The sequence below is a fragment of the Oncorhynchus clarkii genome, chromosome 19 (assembly GCF_045791955.1).
Source record: "Oncorhynchus clarkii lewisi isolate Uvic-CL-2024 chromosome 19, UVic_Ocla_1.0, whole genome shotgun sequence".
Taxonomy (NCBI): domain Eukaryota; kingdom Metazoa; phylum Chordata; class Actinopteri; order Salmoniformes; family Salmonidae; genus Oncorhynchus; species Oncorhynchus clarkii.
This window is the reverse complement of record NC_092165.1, coordinates 54079591-54099986: the sequence shown is the minus strand read 5'-3', so window position 1 is coordinate 54099986 and position 20396 is coordinate 54079591. Positions and strand designations below refer to the sequence as shown.

The following is a 20396-nucleotide window of genomic DNA, read 5'->3' as shown; positions in this document are numbered from 1 at the left end:
CTATTTTGGTTTCATCTGACCATATGACATTCTCCCAATCTTCTTCTGGATCATCCAAATGCTCTCTAGCAAACTTCAGATGGGCCTGGACATGTACTGGCTTAAGCAGGGGGACACGTCTGGCACTGCAGGATTTGAGTCCCTGGCGGCGTAGTGTGTTACTGATGGTAGGCTTTGTTACTTTGGTCCCAGCTCTCTGCAGGTCATTCACTAGGTCCCCCCGTGTGGTTCTGGGATTTTTGCTCACCGTTCTTGTGATCATTTTGACCCCACGGGGTGAGGTCTTGCATGGATTCCCAGATCGAGGGAGATTATCAGTGGTCTTGTATGTCTTCCATTTCCTAATAATTGCTCCCACAGTTGATTTCTTCAAACCAAGCTGCTTACCTATTGCAGATTCAGTCTTCCCAGCCTGGTGCAGGTCTACAATTGTTTCTGGTGTCCTTTGACAGCTCTTTGGTCTTGGCCATAGTGGAGTTTGGAGTGTGACTGTTTGAGGTTGTGGACAGGCGTCTTTTATACTGATAACAAGTTCAAACAGGTGCCATTAATACAGGTAACGAGTGGAGGACAGAGGAGCCTCTTAAAGAAGAAGTTACAGGTCTGTGAGAGCCAGAAATCTTGCTTGTTTGAAGGTGACCAAATACTTATTTTCCACCATAATTTGCAAATAAATTCATTAAAAATCCTACAGTGTGATTTTCTGGATTTCTTTTTCTCATTTTATCTGTCATAGTTGAAGTGCACCTATGATGAAAATTACAGGCCTCTCTCATCTTTAAGTGGGAGAACATGCACAATTGGTGGCTGACTAAATACGTTTTTTGCCCCACTGTATATACACACACAAAATTATGTGGACACCCCTTCAAATGAGTGGATTGAACTATTTCAGCCACATCCGTTGCTGACAGGTGTATAAAATCGAGTTCACAGCCATGCAATCTCCATTGACAAACATTGGCAGTAGAATGGCCTTACTGAAGAGCTCAGTGACTTTCAACGTGGCACCGTCATGTGATGCCACCTTTCAAGTTGTCAAATTTCTGCCCTGCAAGAGCTGGCCTTGTGAACTGCAAGTGCTATTATTGTGAAGTGGAAATGGTAGGCCACACAAGTTCACAGTTGCAACACTCACGACAGAGTTCCAAACTGCCTCCGCAAGCAACATCAGCAAAATGTTCGTCGGGAGCTTCGTGAAATGGGTTTCCATGGCCGAGCAGCCGCACACAAGCCTAATGCCTCGTTCACATCGACAGCGTCATTGCATTTTGGTACTCCAGAAGTACATTAATTTCCAATAGAACGCTGCGTTTGTGTTGCAGTTGCAGTGTGTTCTGTGGTGCATACGTTGGATTTATCGAACGTACAGCTTAAGTCGGTTTAAGTCGGTTGGAGTCATTAAAACTGTTTTTTCAACCGCTCCACAAATTCCTTGTTAAACTATAGTTTTGGCAAGTCGGTTAGGACATCTACTTTGTGCATGACAAGTAGTTTTTCCATCTATTGTTACCAGACAGATTATTTCACTGTATCACAATTCCAGTGGGTCAGAAGTTTACATACACTAAGTTGACTGTGCCTTTAAACAGCTTGGAAAATTCCAGAAAATGACATCATGGCTGTATAAGCTTCTGATGTGTTAATTTACATAATTTGAGTCAATTGGAAGTGTACCTGTGGATGTATTTCAAGGCCTACCTTCAAACTCAGTGCCTCTTTGCTTGACATCATGGGAAAATCAAAAGAAATCAGCCAAGACCTCAGAAAAAAAATTGTAGACCTCCACAAGTCTGGTTCATCCTTGGGAGTAATTTCCAAACACCTGAAGGTACCACGTTCATCTGTACAAACAATAGTACGCAAGAATAAACACCATGGGACCATGCAACCGTCATACCGCTCAGAAAGGAGACGCATTCTGTCTCCTAGAGATGAACGTACTTTGGTGCGAAAAGTGCAAATCAATCCCAGAACAACAGCAAAGGACCTTGTGAAGATGCTGGAGGAAACAGGTACCAAAGTATCTATATCCACAATCGATATAACCTGAAAGGCAGCTCAGCAAGGAAGAAGCCACTGGTTTGCAACTGCACATGGGGACAAAGCTCGTACTTTTTGGAGAAATGACCTCTGGTCTGATGAAACTGTTTGGCCATAATGACCATCCTTATGTTTGGAGGAAAAAGGGGGAGTCGAAGAACACCGTCCCAACTGTGAAGCATGGGGGTGGCAGCCTCATGCTGTCAGGGTGCTTTGCTGCAGGAGGAACTGATGCACTTCACAAAATAGATGGCATCATGAGGATGGAAAATTATGTGGATATATTGAAGCAACATCTCAAGACATCAGTCAGGAAGTTAAAGCTTTAACGCAATTGGGTCTTCCAAATGGACAATGACCCCAAGCATACTTCCAACGTTATGGCAAAATGGCTTAAGGACAACAAAGTCAAGTTATTGGAGTGGCCATCACAAAGCCCTGAACTCAATCCTATAGAACATTTGTGGACAGAACTGAAAAAGCGTGTGCGAGGAAGGAGGCCTACAAACCTGACTCAGTTACACCAGCTCTGTCAGGAGGAATGGGCCAAAATTCACCCAACTTATTGTGGGAAGCTTGTGGAAGGCTACCCGAAACGTTTGACCCAAGTTTAAATTGTTTAAGGCAATGCTACCAAATACTAATTGAGTGTATGTAAACTTCTGACCCACTGGGAATGTGATGAAAGAAATAAAAGCTTAAATAAATAATTCTCTCTACTATTACTCTGACATTTCACATTCTTAAAATAAAGTGGTGATCCCAACTGACCCAAGACAGGGAATTTTTACGCGGATTAAATGTCAGGAATTGTGAAAACTGAGTTTAAATGTATTTGGCTTAAGTGTATGTAAAATGTATGCATCAAACTGTATGCGTAGATGGCTTGACAGAAATGGTAGCAGAAGGTGAATGTTGAACTTTTGTTGCACACATATCCAGATGATGCTGCATACCCTTTTGCACAAAAACACTGTCGGTGTGATCAATGCGTAAGATCACCATGCGCAACGCCAAACGTCGGCTGGAGTGGTGTCAAGCTCGCCACCATTGGACTCTGGAGCAGTGGAGTGATGAATCACGCTTCACCATCTGGCAGTCCGATGGACAAATCTGGGTTTGGCGGATGCCAGTAGAAAGCTAGTTGCCCCAATGCATAGTGCCATCTGTAAAGTTTGGTGGAGGAGGAATAATGTTCTGGGGCTGTTTTTCATGGTTTTAGGCTAAGCCCCTTAGTTCCAGTGAAGGGAATACTTAAAGCTACAGCATACAATGACATTCTAGATGATTTTGTGCTTTCAACTTTGTGGCAACAGTTTGGGAAGGCCCTTTCCTGTTTCAGCATGGAAATGCCCCCATGCACAACGCGAGGTTCATACAGAAATGGTTTGTTGAGATCAGTGTGGAAGAACTTGACTGGCCTGCACAGAGCCCTGACCTCAACCCCATCGAACACCTTTGGGGTGAATTGGAACACCGACTGCAAGCCAGGCCTAATTGCCCAACATCAGTGCCAGACCTCACTAATGCTTTTCTGGCTGAATGGAAGCAAGTCCCTGCAGCAATGTTCCAACATCTAGTGGGATTGCCTTCCCAGAAGAGTGGAGGCTGTTATTGCAGCAAAGGACCAACTCCATATTTTTGACGAGCAGGTGTCCACATACTTTTGGTCATGTAGTGTAGCTGTAGCATCAACATGCAGTAAGTGTCAAGCAAACAGAAACAACATCAGCATCAAGAAAACCATAACCTAAGACATATTGGTATGACTCTGAGTGACCCCACCTTCCTCCTCCGATAGCAAAAGAGTCCAGGTCTCCCTTTATGAAGAAGGAGTTTTCTCCAGTCCACTTGAAACACTGTGGGACGTGACAAGGACAGAGTCAGTATAGGATACCAACACAGGAGTACCCCTCTGTGCTTATGAATGACCTTGCCTTTCTGTAATGCTATGCATATACAGTACACTATTGATAGCAATGAGTTCCTACACGTTGTTTGTGCATAAAAATGCAGAAAGGGACCTTTTTCTTAATCCACATTCACGCACGAATCGATTATGTGACGTTGGTAGAGACCTTGATGTGAATAGTAATTTGGTTGCTATGGAAACTCCTGCAATATTATGTCAGCAAGATTTACAACGAGCAGTATTGTCTTTTCAGTTAGTTTGGCAAAATAACAATTCTGCACCATTTCAGATTAGAACATGTGGGAGAGAATTGTATGGCATTGTATGCGTCATAGTGTGTGTGTGTCATAGTGTGTCATAGTGCGTCATAGTGTGTGTGTGTCATAAGGTGTGTGTGTGTGTGTGTGTGTGTGAGCCATATTGTGTGTGTGTATGTGTGTGTGTCTTGGCTGACCTTGAAGCGAGGAAGCAGCATGAAGAGGAATGTCTCTCCTGTGCCGTAGAAGGTCTCGCTTGGCCTCAGAGGGTGAGAGAGGAAGCTCCCAAACACCTGGGGCAGAGAAACAAACCTACCATTAACCAAAATACAACTCTTTGGTAACCAAACAAGACAGACTTCATAAAATGGAGAACTTCATAGGTGACCACAACGAACTCTGTCTGTGGCTCCTGGAAAATCGGTATGTTATTCAAACTAACCCCACAGTAGTCTTGACCTGTGGGTGTCCAAGTTAATAGTGCAAATGAAATGCAAAGCAGGTAGTCTATGGCACACATTCTGTGTAATCTCTAACACCTAAGTCAGATAGATATTCGAAATATGGTGCGTGGAACATTAGGGGTGTCGTTTGTAACGTGAAAATAACAAATACGAGTACATAAAAAGGACACCTGATTAAGTGAGTCCTTGATGACCATGAGTATAGGCGAGTCGCTGCCTTTCAGCCTCCGGTAGAGGGACTTGAGGCTGGAGCCGTGACGAGACGTGCTGTAAGCCAGCTGCCACGTGTGGCCCACTGTCCTGGGTGGCAGTTCCACTGAGAGCTGGAGAAAGATGGACGGATGGAGAAGGAGAAAGAGTGGCGGGTGAGTGAGAGAGACGGAAGGGGCAAAAAGATAGGAGAATATACACTTATTACAAGTTTAAAATTAGTGGAAAAGAAAGTGAAAGGGAGAGAGGGAGATAGTTGGTATCTAAGTGAATGGGACTGGAAACCATAAGCCACTTGCAGAGCTGACCTGCAGGGCTCATTAGATAATGTATTGGTTCAAAGTGATCACAGCACTGCTCTGCTTAATTCATTTTTTTATTTAACCTTTATTTAACTAGGGAAGTCGGTTAAGAACAAATTCTTATTTACAATGACGGCCTACTCCGGCCAGACCCTAACCTGGACGACGCTGGGCAAGGTGAAGTTAAAAAAAACGTGATTTTCCTGTGTTTTATTTACACTGAGTGTACAAAACATTAGGAACACCTTCCTACTATTGAGTAGCACCCCCGAGAGCGGCCTGAACTCTACAAGGTGACGAAAGCATTCCACAGGGATACTGGTCAATATGGACTTCACCCTCTGAATGGCACACATACACAATCCATGTCTCAATTGTCTCAAGGCTTAACAATCATTCTTCAACCTGTCTCCTTCCCTTCATCTACACTGATTGAAGAAAGAGCAGGTGTTCCTAATGTTCTGTACCCTCGGTGTATATTTCCACACCGAGTTTGGAATAATAATGTGAAATTGTGAAAATTATGATTATGCTCTTTTAAATGTAAGAGCTGTTTGAAAAGACCGCTTGAAATGGCTAATTGCAGCCTATTGTGGTGGGACGGAATTTCGGCCTGCCTGGTGCACCAGGCGGTAAATTAAATAATAAATAATGTTCCCTCTACGCTGCACTCGTGTGTGGCAGCATATCTATTCCAGGACTGCCACGCAGAAGAAATGCCAGGCCGCGCTGAGACGCAAGAGATTCAAATTCACAGAGTTTGCCCCATGAGGTTTGTGCTATATAGATCATTGTTTTTTCTGTGATCGAATCAACATTATATCAGCCCCTTTTCAATGCAACAAACCAAACTAAATCTAACTTTGAAAGATTGAGTCTGTCATTTTGTTGTAGGCAGAGCCAGAGTGCAAAGGAGTAGATTTCTATTGGCTGGAGTAGACCACAAGCAGTCTTTCAATCACCTGCGAGTGATTGAGCTTTTCAGATCAGTTCAGATCAGAGTGCATATCAGTGGATATTCGTGGATATTCTTTGCTCGTTAGCGAGTTATAACCCCAGTTATAGATAAGTATAGGTCAGCAATGGGGAGTTACTGCATCCTACAAGAGCACAAAATGTGTACACTACATTTCAAGCTGTCTTTAAAAGGACAGTCCGGTAAAAAGCTCATGTCTTGTATTTTGAGACAGGCTTGAATAAGCAAATAAGCCAATATGCAGAGGGGTAGCCTACATTGTTTTATTCTCTGTATGGTAATAATTATTATTTTGTAAAGTGGTTTCAAATAGGTGACTGTAATTTATAGGCCAACAATATGCTCAAACAGCCACAATAATGTCTAAAACGGTGTTCACCGTAAAAGCGCGCCGGAAGTTGCATATAATTCTCACAATGGTCAAGTTTCCGCTCACAAGACCTACAATTTTCTCGGTGCCTCAAAAAATAATAGGGAACATTGTTAAAAGACACAATAATAAAATAGAGTTTCAAACCCCTCTGTCAATAACAGTTCATTTTCAGTTTGCCCCTCCCCACTCAGACCACTCCTAGCAAAATTCTTGCTTAAAAATTGCTAAGAAGCTATATTTTTGACCATTTTAATAAAAAATAATCACAGTAAGGTACTTAATTGTTACCCAGAAATAATATGATAGAGATAAAAATGGCTATATTGGATCTTCATACCTGATCCCTTCCTACTTGACCCTCCATCGTGAAACATGGCCACAGTAGAGGTTTTGCATATTTTCAGTACTCTACTCAGTACGAAGGTTCAGTAAATTAATTGCACTGTGTTTGACTGAAGGCCAGGGCTGCTCAAGGGAGCCTGAGGCAGAAGTAGTGAGGTCTCAGCCTCTGGATTTAACTTTAAACCCAGACCAGTCAACGCATTTGTGGAAGTAGAGGCAACAAGAGTAACGTGTGTAATTTCTTCTATATGTGTGGCGCTGGCTAGCGACATTAATTTCCCATTTGGGATTAATTAAGTAATTGTCTCTCCTTCTTATCCAAGAATGGATGAGATCTGTGAATGATCTTCCATTGTGAATGTGTGTGTGACTAGATGAGACAGAGCGTGTGTTTTGTGAAGTTCTGTCTATGAATATGTGCTCACACTCACCTCTCTGACAAGCGATGCGTCTAAGATGCGACTCTGGGCTACGATCTCACACAGTCCCTCTGGATCTTTGTCCATGTCCAGGGGGAGTCTCCCTCTACCATCCTCCACTGTCACCAGCTGCAACACAAGACATGCAACCTAGTTATAAACCCATTAAAATCCCATTGTCGCGAAAACTTGACACACCCATGTCAAACAATAACCCCTGACCCCACCTAAACACTTCTCAAACTTTTAAACAATTGCCCAAACTTCCCCAGGCCATGGTGTGCACAAGGGGTCTTTACTTAACGCTATAGTCAAAAGCAATGTATTGCTGTTTACCTGTATGTCCACATCAGGCACTCCAGCCTTTCTTTATGACTCTCCTCAACTCTAAAATGCAGCCCCAGTAAAATACACTTACCTCCCATTCCTCCGCAGTCTAAAATCCCGACTTACCTCCCAGTCCTCCCCAGTGAAATCCCGACTTACCTCCCAGTTCTTCCCACTCTAAATCCAGACTTACCTCCCAGTCCTCCTCAGTCTAAAATCCAGACTTACCTCCCAGTCCTCCCCAGTAAAATACAGACTTACTTCCCAATCCTCCCAAGTAAAATACAGACTTACTTCCCAATCCTCCCAAGTAAAATACAGATTTACCTCCCAGTCCTCCCCAGTAAAATGCAGACTTACCTCCCAGTTCTTTCCAGTAAAATACAGATTTAACACCCAGTCCTCCACAGTCTAAAATACAGACTTACCTCACAGCCTTCTCCAGTAAAATACAGATTTACCTCCCAGTCCTCCTCAGTCTAAAATCCAGACTTACCTCCCAGTCTAAAATCCAGACTTACCTCCCAGTCCTCCCCAGTAAAATCCAGACTTACCTCCCAGTCCTCCTCAGTCTAAAATCCAGACTTACCTCCCAGTCCTCCTCAGTCTAAAATCCAGACTTACCTCCCAGTCCTCCCCAGTAAAATCCAGACTTACCTCCCAGTCCTCCCCAGTAAAATCCAGACTTACCTCCCAGTCCTCCCCAGTCCGCCCATGGTTCTTGGACACCTCCTGTTCTTCTTCCTTCTCCTCCTCTTCTCTGTCTTCAACCAGTACAAACTCCTCCTCATCGCCCTCCTCCGACCCTCCCTCCAGCATGCACAGGCCAGGCCTCCAGTGGTTCATGTAGGCATACAGCTCATCGGAGCTACAGACGACAAGACACGACAGACCTTTGATTAACTAAAAAAAACTTGAAGCCTACATTCCTCAGCATTCAACAGCAATTCAAATCGCTACAGGAGACATGTTAAACTTGATGTTAATGTTAGACATTGTCATTGTGAGGTGTTAATGTTCACAGAATCTAAACGGAATGTTAATGTTAAACTAAAACAGTCTGTTTCTGTGGCTCCAGACTGCAGACGGTTACCTCTCCTGGGAGAAGGCGAACCAGGAGTCCCTCCGGGGTAAGGTTTTGTTTGTCCCCAGCAGCAAGCCTGCAGCCACACCTTTCTTCTTCCCAGTGGATTGCTGGAGTCGCAGCCTGACAAACACCAGACCTCCAGAAGTCCCTGAAGACAGTCTAGAGGGGCCTGGAGAAGAGGGAGGGGGAGAATGAGGGAGAGAGAGGGAGCGAGAAAGCGAGAGAGAGAACGAGAGAAAGGTGGAAAGAGAGGGGGAAGGATGGAGAAAAATTAACTAAACAGTATTCCTTGGGATAAAACCATGATAATAACCTATTGACTTGATTCCTTTCCTTACCTGGTGTCTGATTCCACACAGACTGCTGCTTCTTTGTACCCTCTCTGTCCACCAGCTCCATCCTCACTTTATTCCCTGTCCCTGCTGCCTCTTGTCCACCACAACAGAAGGTGGCAGCACTGCTCAACACAGTTCCTCCCACAGTCCTGGATGACTGCACAGCCAGCTCTTCCAGCGGACTACCCTTCCCCTCCAGCTGCCACTCAGCCATGTCACTGCTCCTCTCCTCCTCAGAGAACCCCTGGACCAGGCTCAGAGCCAGGGCAGACCTCAGCTCTGATGTAGCAGCAGACACCGGTGCTGGGACAGTCTCCCCCTTGTGGTGGGGAGGGCTACTGCTGCTTCGCCTCCCACCCTGCTCGAGCATCTTGACAGATTTGGAGCCAGTTTTCTGTATGTTTTTAGTTCCATTCCACCTAGTAACAGGTTAAATAATCATTTTTAAGCCTCGAGACAATTGAGACATGGACTGTGTATGTGTTTCATTCAGAGGGTGAATGGGCAAGACAAAATGAATGGTGGGTGTGCAACTCAATATTAGGAAGGTGTTCCTAATGTTTAGTATACTCAGTGTATGTTGCATGTTCTGCAATATCTGACCCAGCAAACATTCCTTGACACCATAGATGTCCAAGGGCCAATTTCATTGGCTATGATAGACAGGAGAGGGACAAGGCCAAGTGCATCATAAAGGACCCTACACACAATCTTGCCAAATGTTTTGAACTGCTGCCCTCTGGAAGGAGATACAAGGTCCCACTGTTCAGCAAGAATAGGAGCAGGAGCAAGTTCCATTCCGATGGCCATCATGCTGCTGAACAGTGGTACAGCTGTAGGATGCTGAACAGTGGGCCATAGGACAGCTGTAGGATGCTGAACAGTGTGCCATAGGACAGCTGTAGGATGCTGAACAGTGTACCATAGGACAGCTGTAGGATGCTGAACAGTGGGCCATAGGACAGCTGTAGGATGCTGAACAGTGGGCCATAGGACAGCGGGCCATAGGACAGCTGTAGGATGCTGAACAGTGGGCCATGGGACAGATATATGATGATGAACAGTGGGCCATAGGACATATGTAGGATGCTGAACAGTGGGCCACAGGACAGCTGTAGGATGCTGAACAGTGGGCCATAGGACAGCTGTAGGATGCTGAACAGTGGGCCATAGGACATATGTAGGATGCTGAACAGTGGGCCATAGGACCTATGTAGGATGCTGAACAGTGGGCCATAGGACAGCTGTAGGATGCTGAACAGTGGGCCATAGGACAGCTGTAGGATGCTGAACAGTGGGCCACAGGACAGCTGTAGGATGCTGAACAGTGGGCCATAGGACAGCTGTAGGATGCTGAACAGTGGGCCATAGGACAGCTGTAGGATGCTGAACAGTGGGCCATAGGACAGCTGTAGGATGCTGAACAGTGGGCTATAGGACAGCTGTAGGATGCTGAACAGTGGGCCATAGGACAGCTGTAGGATGCTGAACAGTGGGCCATAGGACAGCTGTAGGATGCTGAACAGTGGGCCATAGGACAGCTGTAGGATGCTGAACAGTGGGCCATAGGACAGCTGTAGGATGCTGAACAGTGGGCCATAGGACAGCTGTAGGATGCTGAACAGTGGGCCCTGGGGCCGCTGTAGGATGCTGAACAGTGGGCCATAGGACAGCGGGCCATAGGACAGCTGTAGGATGCTGAACAGTGGGCCATGGGACAGCGGGCCATAGGACAGCTGTAGGATGCTGAACAGTGGGCCATGGGACAGATGTAGGATTCTGAACAGTGGGCCATAGGACAGATGTAGGATGCTGAACAGTGGGCCATAGGACAGCTGTAGGATGCTGAACAGTGGGCCCTGGGGCCGCTGTAGGATGCTGAACAGTGGGTGGACAGTAGACCACATAAACTGAATAATGATGTGTGCATTATTATTATCTTTCCAGTGTTTCCCATTTTCAATGCATTATAGTGTATTATTTTCTTGTGTATCTATCTGTATGTTGCCTTCACAAAATGAATTTCCATGTAAATGGACAATAAAGTATATCCTATCGTATCATATACCCCATTTCCACTGCTAGATATTAGAGATGATACAGTATTTAAAGCTGCAATATGTTAACTTTTTGGGAGACCTGACCAAATTCACATAGAAATGTGAGTTATAGATTTGTCATTCTCATTGAAAGAAAGTCAAAGAAGTGGTAGATCTGTTCTATCTGAGCTACTTCTATGCAAGCTATGCTTCCTGTTCTTAAGTTTAGTTTTTGTGTCTTTCCCTTTCGGTTTTGTACACCAGCTTTAAACAGCTGAAAATACAATATTTTGGGTTACTGAAAATATATTTCACAGCGGTTAAGATGGTACAATGATTCTCTACATTGCTTGTTTGTAACAAACTAAAAATGTCAGAGACCCACACTACACAAGTCAGAGTGCATATTCGAGATACACCAATTTAACACAGGTCTGCGCAGAATATAGGATCATAATAGTGACCTCATAAGTTAAACGCCTTCCAAGGCATTGTGAAGATATGTTGATCTGTGCAGCGCTACACCAAATCGGTGTGTGCCTTGAACGTGCACATAGCCATTTAGCGCTGACCTGTGTGTGGAGGAGTTGAAGTGCACGTGGGAGATGTCAGAGTAGAAGGAGACCGAGGCCAGGCTGTCCACTGAGCAGGACAGCAGGTACTCCTCACAGCCGTGCTCTATCACCAACGGGTGGGTCTTACAAGGGTCAAAGAACATCTTATTGGACGTCACCAGCAAGATACCAGAAACCACACCCTGGTGAGAGAGAGAGAGACGGGTGAGAGACAGGTGAGCATGTGTAGAAAGAAAGGTGATAGATGAGAGATGAGTGGGAGGTGAGAGAGGTGAGCAGGTATGTTATTAGGATCCCCATTAGCCGTTTCTGAAGCAGGAGCTACTCTTCCTGAGGTCCACACGACACACGACACACAACATAATACAGAACATCAATAGACAAGAACAGTTCAAGGACTGAACTACACACATTTTAAATAAGAACAATAGAACCAAAATAAGTTGTACGGACAGTTGCATGCATACATACATTAGTACATATAAACCGTGTACAAAACATTAGGAACACTTTCCTAATATTGAGTTACACCTCCCCATTTTTCCCTCAGAACAGCCTCAGTTCGTCGGGGCATGGACTCTACAAGGTGTCGAAAGCGTTCCACAGGGATACTGGCCAATGTGGACTTCAATGCTTCCTACAGTTGTGTCAAGTTGACATGATGTCCTTTGGGTGACGGACAATTTTTGATACACACTGGAAACTGTTGAGCGTGAAAAAAACAGCAGCGTTGCAGTTCTTGACACACCGGTGCACCTGGCACCTACTACCATACCCCGTTCAAAGGCTCTTACATTTGTTTGTCTTGCCATTCACCCTCTGAATGACAACTGTCTCAAGGCTTAAAAATCCTTAATTAACCTGTCTCCTCCACTTCATCTACACTGATTGAAGTGGATTTATCAAGTGACATCAATAAGGGATCATAGCTTTCACCTGGTCAGTTTATGTCATTGGAAAGAGTGTTCTTAATGATTTGTACACTCAGTGTACATATGCCTATGAGTTATTTAGGTCAGATAGATAGGGGAGAGGCGCTGTGCTGTGAGGTGTTGTATTAGTGATCATGCTGTTTGCTTGACTAATTTGAGATGGAAGGGAGTTCCATGTGATCATGGCTCTATATAATACCGTGCTTGCTAACGCCACTGCTTATAAACTCAGCAAAAAAAGAAACGTCCTCTCACTGTTAACTGCGTTTATTTTCAGCAAACTTAACATGTGTAAATATTTGTATGAACATAACAAGATTCAACAGGCATAAAGTGAACAAGTTCCACTGACATGTGATTAACAGAAATTTTATAATGTGTCCCTGAACAAAGGAGGGGGTCAAAATCAAAAGTAACAGTTAGTAGCTGGTGTAGCCACCAGCTGCATTAAGTACTGCAGTGCATCTCCTCCTCATGGACTGCACCAGATTTGCCAGTTCTTGCTGTGAGATGTTACCCCACTCTTCCACCAAGGCACCTGCAAGTTCCCGGACATTTCTGGGGGAATGGCCCTAGTCCTCACCCTCCGATCCAATAGGTCCCAGAATTGGGCAATGGAATTGAGATCCGGGCTCGTCGCTGGCCATGGCAGAACACTGACATTCCTGTCTTGCAGGAAATATCATGCACAGAACGAGCAGTATGGCTGGTGGCATTGTCATGCTGGAGGGTCATGTCAGGATGAGCCTGCACGAAGGGTACCACATGAGGGAGGAGGATGTCTTCCCTGTAACGCAAGCTTTGAGATTGCCTGCAATGACAACAAGCTCAGTCCGATGATGCTGTGACACACTGCCCCAGTCCATGACGGACCCTCCACCTCCAAATCGATCCCGCTCCAGAGTATAGGCCTTGGTGTAACGCTCATTCTTTTGGACGATAAACGCGAATCCGACCATCACCCCTGGTGAGACAAAACCGCGACTCGTCAGTGAAGAGTACTTTTTGCCAGTCCTGTCTGGCACAGCGACGGCGGGTTTGGCCCATAGGCGATGTTGTTGCCAGTGATGTCTGGTGAGGACCTGGTCTACAAGCCCTCAGTCCAGCCTCTCTCAGCATTTTGCGGACAGTCTGAGCACTGATGGAGGGATTGTGCGTTCCTGGTGTAACTTGGGCAGTTGTTGTTGCCATCCTCTACCTGTCCCGCAGGTGTGATGTTCAGATGTACTGATCCTATGCAGGTGTTGTTGCATGTGGTCTGCCACTGCGAGGATGATCAGCTGTCCGTTCTGTCTTAGGCGTCTCACAGTACGGACATTGCAATTTATTGCCCTGGCCATATCTGCAGTCCTCATGCCTCCTTGCAGCATACCAAAGGCACATTCACGTAGATGAGCAGGGACCCTGGGCATCTTTCTTTTGGTGTTTTTCAGAGTCAGTAGAAAGGCCTCTTTAGTGTCCTAAGTTTTCATAACTGTGACCTTAATTGCCTACCATCTGTAAGCTGTTAGTGTCTTAATGACTGTTCCAAAGGTGCATGTTAATTAATTGTTTGTGGTTCAATGAACAAGCATGGGAAACAGTGTTTAGACACTTTACAATGAAGCTCTGTGAAGTTATATTTCTACGAATAGTAGAAAGTAAATCCAGGTATGGTACAGAAACAATATGATGGTAGGAAAATCTGGACACCATCTAGATACCACCCAATCCTAAATCAATCTCTCCTCTACTTTGAGCCATACTGTGGACCTCAGCCCTCTGTACATAGAAGGGCAAGACGTGCTGCTCTGTTCTGGACCAGTTGCAGCTTTTCTAGGTCCTTCTTTGCAGCACTTGACCATATCAATGGGCAATAGTCAAGATTAGGTCAAACTAGAGCCTGCAGGACTTGTTTGGTCAACTGTGGTGTTAAAAGTGCTGAGTATCTCCACAACAATTGAATCAATATGCCTTTACCTTGACAATTTATAGTCTAAGGTGACATGCTAGTGATAGATCATTAGAGGGCCTTGTGAAATGCCACACTTTACATGTTTTCCATTAGAGAAGCTTCCATTCAATAAAACCCTCTGTTCTATTGGATAGATAGCTCTCAACCCATAATATGGTCGAGGATGTAAAGGCATAGCACATATGTTTTTCTAATAACAGATTATGGTCAATAATATCAAAGGCTGCAATGAAGTCTAACAATACAGCTCCAACAATCTTCTTATTACCAATTTCTTTCAGCCAATCATCAGTCATTTGTGCCAGTGCAGTTCAAATCAAATCAAATCAAATTGAGTGCCCTTCTCTGTAAGCATGTGGAAAGTCAGAGAAATACAGAGAAATACAGTAGCATTGTATCTGCTCCACACAAAAAAATCCCCCAAAGGTTTGCTATGAGCCAGTTAGCTATGAGACAGTTAGGAATGGCTATAGTCAGCTACCATCCTCAGTAGCTTTCCATCTATGTTGTTAATGCCAGGAGGTGAGAGAGGTGAGTGGGTGGTGAAAGAGGTGAGTGGGTGGTGAGAGAGGTGAGTGGGTGGTGAGAGAGGTGAGTGGGTGGTGAGAGAGGTGAGTGGGTGGTGAAACAGAGGTCAGGAAGAGGTTAGAGAGGAGTAAGCGAGAATGACTCGTCTCCACCCACCTTGCGGTCAGTGATGTAGCGGCAGAAGAGCTTGAGGTACGGCATGGCCGCTGGCCCCTCCCCCAGGGAACACTCAGGTGGGAGGGCCAGTAGGCAGATCTGTCCATCAGGCATTGGCACTGCCTCCACATCCTATGAGAAACAAAGCAAGCACTGTTTTTTAAATTTTTAAACACAGCAGAGGAAATGCACTTTTTTAAAGTCTAGTGGAGCAGCGGTCTAAGGCATTGCATCTCAGTACTAGAGGCGTCACTACAGACCCTGGCTCGATCCCGGGCTGTATCACAACCGGCCGTGATCGTGAGTCTCATAGGGCGGTGCACAATTGGCCCAGCATCGTCCAGGGTTATTAGGGGAGGGTTTGGCCGGGGCAGGCCCTCATTGTAAAATAAGAATTTGTTCTTAACTGACTTGCCTAGTTAAATAAAATAAAAATCAGCAGTGTTTAAAGAAGGCATTATCCACTCATTAAAACAGTGCTTTACATTGAAAGCTAACTAAGCAGCTTCCAAAAGAACAGCATTTGAAGAAACAATCAATCATTGCCATTAGCCAAAAGTTTTTCCAGTCCTGCATTGACTCTTGTTCTATTGAGCAATTTCAGCTCTGCTAAGCTAGTTTAGCCTCTCTTAACAAGAACAGGCAGGTTCACCACACCAAAAGCAATAACACACTCCATTAAAGGCCCGACATGACACAGAAAAACATGGTTAAATCATTTAAAAACATTGTTAAATGTACTTCCTCTTCTGTGTGGATTGTGGAATAAATTAATCCACATTGTCCTTACCAGTAACTTGTCATACTCTGTGTCCGGTGACGGGGAGTGAGGGCTGGGCGATGGGGCCGGAGAAAGCCCTGGGTCAGTGTCCAACTCTGGCTCCAGCCTGAGGTCGGGGTCAGGGTGCGTTGCCACGGGAGATGAGCCTTGGCCAGAGCCTTTACTCTTGGGAACGCGGAGGTGCTTCAAAATGGAAGAGCGTAGAAACATCACAACACAGAACAACACAAACTCAAGCACTGCTGTTAATAATAATACTCTGCCAAGTCTAGGACCTCCCACTTCCTCTTTCTAACTGAACTTTACATCTGCGGTCTCATCTGTTGCCTACTGGAGTGGAGGGATGGACACTTGATTGGTAACCATGCAAATAGGTTTTCCCAGAATGCCATGTGGTGAAGGCTATGCTCTGTCACTCACTTTGCATGTCAAATCCATAGTGGAAGGGACAAACAAAACAGCAACATATGTCACTACGCTGACTTTTGATCATTATACTGGACAAAAAAACACACGTATGGAGATAAAAGATAACAATGTACACATTTTGTCCGTTTCTCTTCAAATGATATGAAGCTGATCATACCCGCAGGCCTGCAATTAGTGTGTCAGGTCTCCTCACCGTGAGATGTGACATAAATAACCGGTCACATCTCATGGTGAGGAGAATGTTCAGAATGCTGATACAAAGACAGAAGATACCAGTGTCATAAACTGTATGTATGCATGTTTGTAGCATCTGATAAGGTTGGGAACCATGGTGACTTTTTCTTACCTCCCGGGAGATGAGGGAGGAGGAGGTGGAGAGATGCCTGTTCAGCTTGGTCTGATCTCCCAGGCTACTGTACTGGGAGGTGACACTGAACACAGTGTCTTCATGGTGGGCCTGTGAGTACACACATAGTGCAGAAATCCACATTAGGTACTCCAATATGAAAATAAAATCAGACCAAATAATACCAATCTTTTAAATTAATTTGAGATTGAGGCCTACTTATTTTCTGAACGCTTATTAGCTGGATCTACACATATGACTACAGACACAGGAGATAGGGCTGCTGCCCTATGAGGTGTTCCGGCTCACACAGTCAAGGCTTGTGTAAGGCTACTTACTACTACACCTATCAATACAGATTACTGAAGAAGCACAATAATATCATGCGAATCCTCCATCCGCTGCCTCCCACACAACACAACCAAAACTCAGCTGTTGACAGATGGGGCCCATTGACCTAAATTATGTTCCTAACGCTTGACAGACTCCATGCAGACAGGGAGCGCAACTTTCACTGGGGACGGGGGGACATGACCCCCACCACATTCTAAAATTGCATTTTTTATCATTGCAGTTATATCAGTGCACCGTGATACAAAAACACGGCTTTGGTGTGCTTCAGGACCATGCAGATGCCTCAGAGCGGTCGGGTAGGCTGTTTGGCGGTTACAGCCAGCTAGATTTAGGACCGCGCAGACACACCAGAGCGTGCAGACAGGCTGTGAGAAGGTGTGGGAGAAATTAGGTACATATATGGATAAATATACTGTCCTATATAAAAGAGGGATGCATTTGCCATTCTGGTAAGGTACATTGTCTATTGTATAGGACAGGAAGCCAGAGTGGGGCCATGGGAGAGGGCAATACCTAGGGCAGCTGGACATACAAAGATCAGAGGTTATCTAAGGACGGGGGGTTCAGCCAAAGGACCAATTGATGGATTACAGACATCAATCACATCACAGGAGACAAGTCTGTTTGATCTTAGACAACCATATGAAGAGAAGGCGACCAGAACAGCTAGGCACCCTAAAGCTAAAGGAGATGAAAGACACCAAAAGGGACACATGGAGTTAATTACAGGGTATGAACACAGGCCACAGGAAAGGGGAATGTATAGTATTTTTAGTATAGCTGAGCATGCTAAAAACAGAAGAGACACATAGTCTGCTGACCCTAGATAACACACAAACAGGAGAACGCATTAAGCTGAGTGAAGGGTCAAAGCAAGGGTCTTGTCACCATTAGGATCTAATGGAAAGCAGATGGGGGCGTTATTGGGCTGAACAAGCAGGAAGCACGGATTGGGATGTAACTTAATTTGCATATGGGAGGGACTTATATGGTAGGTGTATAACTCAGAGCGAGGGCTCTGAAAAAGTGTGTGTGTTCCGCGGACCGCTCCGGCTTATGATACTGTTGTATTAAAAGTCTATATTGATTTTCACAAAGTTCTTGGTTGTGTCATATTTGAACCAATTTGCCACTACAAAGGCAAAGCTTCTGACCAGCACGGTGCTACTTTCTGCAGATGCTGTCTGCGTGTTGTAAAAGCAAACAGAGCAGAAACTGGCTAATCTTTATTTGACTGATGTAGCTGGCAAGATAACTTCTGTTTCATTTAACAGAAAAAAAGTGTTTATTCCCAGTGCTGAGCTAGTAGTGTAACTGACATGTAACGTTAGCTAATTAATTCATCCCATCTCAACTAAACTTCTGTCTGAAGAGAATGGACTAGGTGGTAGCTACCATGGACAGTTCAGCTCTCGCCTCTACCTATCTGTCAGATAGCAGTATCTAACAGCTGTTGTGTGTATAGAAATGTTTTGTTGCCTTTTTGTCCCATTTGAATAGAAGAAAATGAACTTGGCTAGTTTTTGCCAGTTGATGTACCATTAGAGCCTGCCAAAACTTGGCTAAGGTTAGCTAGCTAGCTAGCTCACCAACTTTAGGTATTAGTTTTTCTCCAATCACATCAGATCTGAATCAAACAATGAAACTTGCGGCAAAACAATGAAAGACTGATATTCTGACGTTTTTTGACAGTGCACTGAGTTCTTTTGTTGTCAGTATAGCAATGTAATGTTAGCATTCCCCAAGAGAAGATGGCTTTCACTTCAGCAGTAATAAATTCATGAACTTCTTTGAGGAAAAGATCATGATCATTAGAAAGCAAATTACAGACTCCTCTTTAAATCTGCGTATTCCTCCAAAGCTTAGTTGTCCTGAGTCTGCACAACTCTGCCAGGACCTAGGATCAAGGGAGACACTCAAGTGTGTTAGTACTATATCTCTTGAACAATGATGAACATAATCATTGCCTCTAAACCTTCAAGCTGCATACTGGACCCTATTCCAACTAAACTACTGAAAGAGCTGCTTCATGTGCTTGGCCCTCCTATGCCCCAAAATTTCCCTCGCTAGAAGCCTGTGTTTCAGACATAACGAAGTGGATGGCTGCAAACTTTCTTGCTGTTTTAGGCTGCATTTCTGTACAGCACTTTGATATATCAGCTGATGTAAGAAGGGCTATATAAATACATTTGATTTGATTATTGATCTGTCCGTTTCCCTAGCTAATTACCTACTTTTCACACTTACACGGTAATAACATATCTACAGACTACACTGTCATGGTGCACAGTAAGTACGCAACACAATATTGATGATGATGATGAATGGATACAGATGTCTGAATGCCCAGTCACGTTCATATCATCTCAAACATAAATTACTGCAGTTTCAGACCATCCATTGAACATCCTGTATGCCAGTGAAACTGAATTACATGCACTCAGAAGTGTAATTCCTGCGCTGGAGGTGTAAAACACAAAAGGGGACATATTTGCATTATTTTATGATCTTGGTTTGGCTCACAAGATCAGCATGTCTACAGATTCTCCCTGGTTTTGTTTGCTTGGAAATGTTGATACTGAAGACTGTTATCAGAAGAACCTAGCATTTATAGCAGGTAAGAAATGCATGTTCATTAATTGGAAGGTTGGTTATCCTCCCACAATATCACAATAGATGGCAGAAGTGTCAAGTTATGTATCACTAGATTTGATGTATTACTAGATTAAGGGTACACTGTGCAATTCCTAAAGTCTGGGTGCCTTATATGGAATAGCCTACTGTATGACAAAAGGGGTCTGTATTGAAAACATGAGATTTTCTTAGTCGAGCAGTCGCAAATAGAAACAAAAATGTCACGGCACACGAGACGCCTGTGTGATTTGCGCCTGTCTTAGTGGAGGCCATGGAGATGCCACGGTCCAAGAATATGGGAATTGTGGCTCAGATGCACAAGCCTGTCTCTCTCCAGAATGCGCTCTCCCCTGCCATTTTGTGAGTATTCATTGTTTCATAACTTCCTTGCTTGCTACGTCTATCACTTCCCCATTACATACATCACCAGTAGTAGCCTACATTATCCTTTAATTCACATAATTTCTAATCTGCAATTGTTTGTTTGGTAAATGGTAATTTCTGTTAATGCATTCAATAGGTTATTATTCCAGTCATTTACTGTTCTCATTGTCAGAGTGGACATGTGTCTTACAGAACTCACAACCTATGCTACCCCTTGTTTCTCACATCACATTTATG

The 20396-nt window shown here is 44.4% G+C and overlaps 1 protein-coding gene across 1 annotated transcript in view; it reads right to left on the bottom strand.

The window, feature by feature from the left end:
• LOC139375377 (oxidation resistance protein 1) overlaps window positions 1–20396 on the bottom strand; it is a 30673-nt gene that overhangs the window by 2312 nt on the left and 7965 nt on the right. The window contains exons 5-15 of the mRNA XM_071117101.1: window positions 16788–16898; window positions 16022–16195; window positions 15232–15363; window positions 11659–11843; window positions 9051–9466; window positions 8719–8881; window positions 8316–8493; window positions 7311–7427; window positions 4847–4999; window positions 4410–4505; window positions 3829–3902 (exon numbers count right to left, since the gene is read on the bottom strand). Of these exons, the coding sequence (XP_070973202.1) occupies window positions 3829–3902; window positions 4410–4505; window positions 4847–4999; window positions 7311–7427; window positions 8316–8493; window positions 8719–8881; window positions 9051–9466; window positions 11659–11843; window positions 15232–15363; window positions 16022–16195; window positions 16788–16898 (1799 nt within the window). The remainder of the gene's footprint in view (window positions 1–3828; window positions 3903–4409; window positions 4506–4846; window positions 5000–7310; window positions 7428–8315; window positions 8494–8718; window positions 8882–9050; window positions 9467–11658; window positions 11844–15231; window positions 15364–16021; window positions 16196–16787; window positions 16899–20396) is intronic.